The 6,000-nt window shown below is 39.1% G+C and overlaps 2 protein-coding genes across 2 annotated transcripts; one reads left to right on the forward strand and one right to left on the reverse strand.

Annotated features, from left to right (window-relative positions):
* The first annotated feature begins 16 nt into the window (after positions 1-16).
* LOC147274062 (B3 domain-containing protein At2g33720-like) lies at positions 17-667 on the forward strand. The gene has a single exon (XM_086228300.1). It carries the CDS (start codon positions 17-19, stop codon positions 665-667), a length of 651 nt encoding a protein of 216 aa, XP_086084426.1.
* A 975-nt stretch (positions 668-1,642) lies between these two features.
* On the reverse strand, positions 1,643-4,055 carry CYP86A7 (cytochrome P450, family 86, subfamily A, polypeptide 7). Its single transcript, XM_086257570.1, has 2 exons — positions 3,808-4,055; positions 1,643-3,713 (listed from the first exon to the last, which is right to left on the reverse strand). Exon 2 carries the CDS (start codon positions 3,679-3,681, stop codon positions 2,035-2,037), a length of 1,647 nt encoding a protein of 548 aa, XP_086113696.1. The 5' UTR covers positions 3,682-3,713; positions 3,808-4,055; the 3' UTR covers positions 1,643-2,034.
* Between the last annotated feature and the right edge of the window lie 1,945 nt (positions 4,056-6,000).

The following is a 6,000-nucleotide window of genomic DNA, read 5'->3' on the forward strand; positions in this document are numbered from 1 at the left end:
TCTCTCTGTTTCAACAATGGAAGACACATTCACCCAACTCTCAACAGCACTAACCCTTGCCATTGGTACTACTAGTACTACTACTCCATGCCCACATGACCAACTTTCAACAGCATTCACTTTGTGGGACCCGTCTTGGACTACCACAAAGAAGAGAAAAGCAGAGAAAGGCCCTGCTGGTCATGACAAAGACAAGCCCTCTGCTGCTGAGAATGTGGATGCTGCTGTGTCGACGAGGCTGAGTCTGTATCATGACCCTTGGAGAATCAAGAAGACGCTCACAGAGAGCGATCTCGGAAACATGTGCAGGCTGTTGGTGGCTACAAAATTGATCGAGGACCATGTGCTGGATTACTTGGATGACAAGTTAGCCAGAAGGGTTGCGAACAAAGAGGGTGCAGAAGTCAAGGTTTATGACTATGACACAAACATAGAGCATCCACTGGTTTTGAAGCGATGGGAGAAGTGGAGCAGTTATGTTTTCATTAATAAGTGGAGGGAGAATTTTGTGACGAGGAGAGACTTGAAGAGGGGTGATGAAATTGGACTTTTTTGGAATACTCTTGAGTCGAAGTTCGGTTTTTCTGTTCTTAAACGAGCAAGTCAAGGCCAACCTGCTGTTGCTCATCAAGGAAAGAGATTAAGAAAGAAATTAAGAAGTAATTAAACAGTTGATGATTGATTTTCTTTTTGCTCATCAGAATTGTAACTAGCTAGTTCAATTAAACTCCTGATTTTGAGAAGTATATATGGTGACTGTGCTAATCCATTTGGTTTTTCATTACATATCCAAGTATTAATTGATATGTTCAAATGGTATAAGCTGTTGCTACATTTGGTTTGTAACTTTGTATAATATCCAAGCCAAGTATTAATGAAGTAGTATTTTGCAAATTCCATGTGTTCTGCCTCACTCTGCTAATTATGGTATTCTACTGCAATATTTCTCATATCTGCTTTCATACTGATTTCCATTTATAAGCTTGGTTGCACAATCATCCTCCAACTGATTTCCATTGATATTGACCAGCTTGAAATCTTAATTAATAAGAAAAACTAAGGATGAGTACTATGTCTATGTGGGTGAGACTGAGACCAGCTTATTGTTTGCTGCATTTTACTGTACTATGCGAATTGGTCTGCCTGATCTCTCTTCATAATCTTTGTTTTTGCTTCTTTAGTTTTCTTAGCTCTGATAAATTAATTTCTCAATAAATTAGACAAAGTGGTAATGATGATTGATGAACATTGAACAGAGAAATAAGTACATTAGGATCTATGAATTAAGTTTACTAGCTTCAACAAGTTTGCCTTGTTGAATAAAAGTCATGAATTAAATTACTAGCTAGCCACCAAACAGAACCTAAAAATCTAAACCAAAAGTAAAAGGGAAAGCACAATATCTTAGAAAATAGAAACCTTTCCAAATCTGAAACTGATTTTATCAATGGCCATTCTGCTATTTCATGGCTTCCATTCCTGGTATCACAGACCCAAGCCATCAGGTGTTGGTTTCTCCCCAGTCCCCAAGAATGGTATTATAACTTGGACTAGTTAAAAAAACATGAGCAACTATTGGAGCCTGAAATGTAAATCATACATAAAAAGCTGCTTTATATTGTGTACAACACCAATACCAATATAGTCATTCGCATGTCATTTACCCACTGGCAACATTGATTGACCTTCATTTCTTATTAACACTTGAATCATATGACATATATGCCAAAATGCACTTTCAAAAAAGCCAAAAAATAAAAAACAAAGGTGAAATGTAATACTTAAATTGGTAACAGCACCACTGGCTAGTTTCACAATGGGATCAAATCCCTCACCAATCAATATTTTGATTATTACCCGATACACATTATTAGAGATGATAGAGCTCCCCAAAATGGTTCATAAGCTGCCATTAATTCTCCACTCTTCCTCCTATAGTATAGTATAAGATATAATATTGACTGACCTTAATTAATTACTCTCTAGTATGCATCATATTCACAGGCTTTGCCCAAAACCAACAAGCTAGCCCTCTTATGCAACCCCAGCCACCATATCAAGCCCCTCATTGTAGAGAACATGATCATCTTTAGTACCCCATGAGTCGTTACCCTTGCCTATTTTTGCCAAAATAGGCTTCAAGTCTCTAGGGTGCACATTCACCTTCAGCCCATATTTCATGAACAATGTCAATGACATCTTCTGCTCCACATTGTGGCCCGGCACCACCGTGAGCCGGTGCCTCAACAGCACTGCCGCGGCTATTGACTTCATTTGCAAATAAGCTAAATCCTTGCCTAAACAAATTCTTGGACCAGCATTAAATGCGACAAATTTATAAGAATCTCGTACCTCCATTTGTTTGCCATCGGAAGATAACCACCTTTCAGGCTTAAACTCCAGGCAATCTTCACCCCAAATGTACTTCATGCGACCAATGGCGTATATGGAATATGTGACCGAAGAGCCTGCCGGCACAAAAGTCCCATTGGGCAAAACATCGTCGTTTATTATGTGCTTGGAGTCCTGTGGCACTGAAGGGTAAAGCCTTAGGGTCTCGGACAATGCTGCCTTAAGGTACGTCAATCGGTCAACTTCTTCAAACACTAGGGGCTCTTTCACCCACTTGGAAATGTCGCTGCCACGTGTCTCCATCAGGACGGTGCAAATTTCGAGGATGATTTTCTCTTCCACTTGTGGGTTTTGGGTGACCAGCCAAAAGAACCAGCTCAGCGCCACTGATGATGTGTCACGTCCAGCTAGAATGAAGTTAAGCGCCACGTGTTGGAGAAATGCGTCCGAGTAGGACTTTTTTTTCATCATGAACCTGGACAACAAGTCGTCGTGTGGGGTTGCGTTGTTACAACCTTCCTGCTGACTCAGCAACTCGAGCTTACGTGTATTGATTATGTTGGACAAGTACTCATCGATGTGGCGGAGGCTGTGGCTCAAGCTGACTTCCATACCAAGCCGGAGCCATTTTTTGAACTTCCAAATAAACTCGGGCAAGATAAAGCGTTGCAGCGTGGCTTCAGTGGCTCGGTCAAAAGCCGTTGCAAAGCCATTTTCGGGAAGGCTCAAAGCCAGCGTTTCCGGGTCCTTACCGAAAGCCAAGCCGCATATGTTATCGAAAGTGAGCCGAAGCAAGAGGTCTTGAAGATCCACCGGCTTGGCTTCATTCTGAGCTGACTCAAGAATCGGGCAGAACCTAAGCTTAATGGCTCGGCTCACCCAACGAGCCATGGCTTGGCGGAGCGTCCGGGTGGTGAATTCCAGTGCGGCAGTCTTACGCTGGAACAGCCACGTGTCGCCATCCGAGTTGAAGATCCCATCGCCAAGTAAATCATGGAACACAGCTTGCCAATTGGGGCCCTTGGGGTAATTGTCAAAGCGGAGCTTCAAAATGTGCTCCAAGTTCTTGGGGTCGCACGTGACAGTCACAAGCGCTTGCTTGCGAGCCAGGAAAGGAATGACAAAGATGCACGTCTGGTACGTGCCACCACACGCGCGGAGATTATCCGCGATCCAGTCATGCATCCGGTTCGAGTTCTGGATCAGACCCGGAAGGCTGCCCAATAGTGGCCATACACGTGGACCGCTCATCTTCCGCGATATCACCTTGAACCAAAATAAGTACGCTGCCAAAGCTGATAAGATCATAACAGCCGTTGATACATCCATGTTGATCACTGATTCTAGCTAGCGGACCCCACCTGAAATTAAAAAAGAAAACCAAAATTAACCCCTTGCCGAAGTAATGAAACTATTGAAACCTGTAAACTTAAGCTAGAACTTGGAAAAATGTACCTTAAACAAAGTGATTCCCAGACCAAAATGGACTCAAAAAACAAGACCCAGATCAGATTTATGACACATAAAACTTAGACTCTAGAGCTAGTTGTCACGTCACTCAGTACCACATCTGCTACTCGTGCAGCATCGGCCCCAGAGACAAAGAAGATGAAGAAGAAGATGGAAAGAGAGAAATGTGGAGGGTGAGAGAGAGGCAATGAATTAAAGGAAAGGAAAAGGAAAAAAAGGGAGTTATAATAGAAAGTTGACAGAGAGGGCAATAAATAGAGACCATATAGCAGGGGACTATTGTATGCTTCAAAAGCATTTTCCTTTCACTTTCTGGACGAGTTTAATTTTCTCCTTTTGTAGACCTAATGAAAACTCCACCATTCATTAATGCCAGCAGAGGTCGTTGGAGATAATAAGGGTTATAAACCCAGCTGGGCAACCACGTACTGAGTGGTGAAAGTAGTTTGCAAGCGCAAGGCAATATTGCAAATTAATGATAAACCCTACAAATTAAACTCTTTTTGCTTTTTGTTTTTTCTCTAGCACATGTACCTTTTCTTATGTCTGTCTCCTTCGATTCTCTCTCTCTCTTTCGATGTGTCTAGAGTTTAGAGGAAAATGGTATGCATGCCCACCTAATTTGGCAGGAAAGTGCTGCTTCACCTTAAATTGTGGCATTGAATGAAGGAGTAGAAGTTAATGGGATTAGTTGAGGAAACAGTATGTACGTGTATGTGTGACATGGAAGAATATATAATATATACTACTGTCACCAAATCTATGACCAGATTTGTTCATCAAATTTTATTTTGCCATATTATCTAACACTTAGTGTTTTATTTATTCAAATCTACACTCATTCTAAACTTTATTTACTCTAACTAGTAAGAGATTAACATACACACATATATATATATATGTATGCATGAGACACAATATTTGATGAAAAAATTTGATCACCCTGCCATTAGTATCGCCAAATCACATCATGAAATTATGATTCTGGATGTGATAGTGTTTCACTTAACTTGTTCATATATAGACCGGCCAATTTTAATAAAATTTATTTATTTTTAGGTCAAATAACACTTTTGGTCCCTATAGTTATAGTTAATTTCACTAAATTTTCATTCAGGTCATGCTATTTAAATTTTGTCAATTTTGATCTTGTAGTTTTATTATGGTTGCAATTAAGTTCAAATCATTAGTTTCGTTTATTTTGAAGATGGAAACTTGATGTGGTAGTTCGTGTTTGGCATGTAATCTAAGATTTTCGTCTTCAAATAAATGGAGTTAATTGATTTGGATCTAATTACAACTGTAATTAAATTAAACGATCAAAATAGTCAAAATTGAAATAACAAAGTGAAAAAATTAGTATAATTATAGAGAACAAAAATTTCATTTAACCTTATTTTTAACTAATAAAAAACTACCATCTGCCTCTTCACCTAGTAACTTAAATATGGAAAGTAAGATATATATGATGGGTTATGAAAAATTTCATAAGGGAGTAGTAGTAGAACAATTATTTTCTCTCTCTCTCTCTCCCCCTCCTCTTTTTGTTTTTGTTTTTTTCTTGGTTGGATTTTCATTTTTTTTTCTTTGATTAGAATGGGTTTCTTTCAATGGGCCAAAAAAAAAAAAAGAATGGTTTTCTTTGTCTTCATGCATGTGAGTACAGGTTTGGTTGGGTGACCGACCCTCCAGCATTTATTTGCAGCATACCAGCTTTTACGGCGTCGCTTTAATCTCCAAAGTAGTCATCATCAATCTCTGGCAAAGAAGTCATCTTATTTCTTATAATTGTACATATTTGGAACGTCACATTAATGCACATATTTGGCATCACGTTATATCTTATACTCTCAGACTCAATATAACTTTTAGAAAGTTCTATCACTTATACGCAATATGAAGCACCCTTTTCTGGCCTAATTAAAGGAATATTAGAGATTTTTAGGATCATTAAACAATAAATAAACAAAAAAATTCACCGCATTTTTTTACCTCATCCCTCTCACATTAATGATGTCCTGCATGGCTGTGCAAATGCAGATTAATTAATGATGCATGACTGCCCCCCCCCCCCCCCCCCAATCAAATATCCATGTAAAAGTTTTAAAAAGCTTGTTTATTAAACATAGAAATGAAATAAAACACATTCTTAAATTCTAACAAATCTAATTAACAAAA

This window comes from Dryas octopetala, chromosome 9, assembly GCF_963921425.1.
Source record: "Dryas octopetala chromosome 9, drDryOcto1.1, whole genome shotgun sequence".
Taxonomy (NCBI): Eukaryota; Viridiplantae; Streptophyta; class Magnoliopsida; order Rosales; family Rosaceae; genus Dryas; species Dryas octopetala.

What these genes read in the sequence shown, in the direction of transcription:
- LOC147274062 (XM_086228300.1), top strand. Translation starts at nt 17, where the DNA reads ATGGAAGACACATTCACCCAACTCTCAACAGCACTAACCCTTGCCATT.
- CYP86A7 (XM_086257570.1), bottom strand. Translation starts at nt 3,681, where the DNA reads ATGGATGTATCAACGGCTGTTATGATCTTATCAGCTTTGGCAGCGTAC.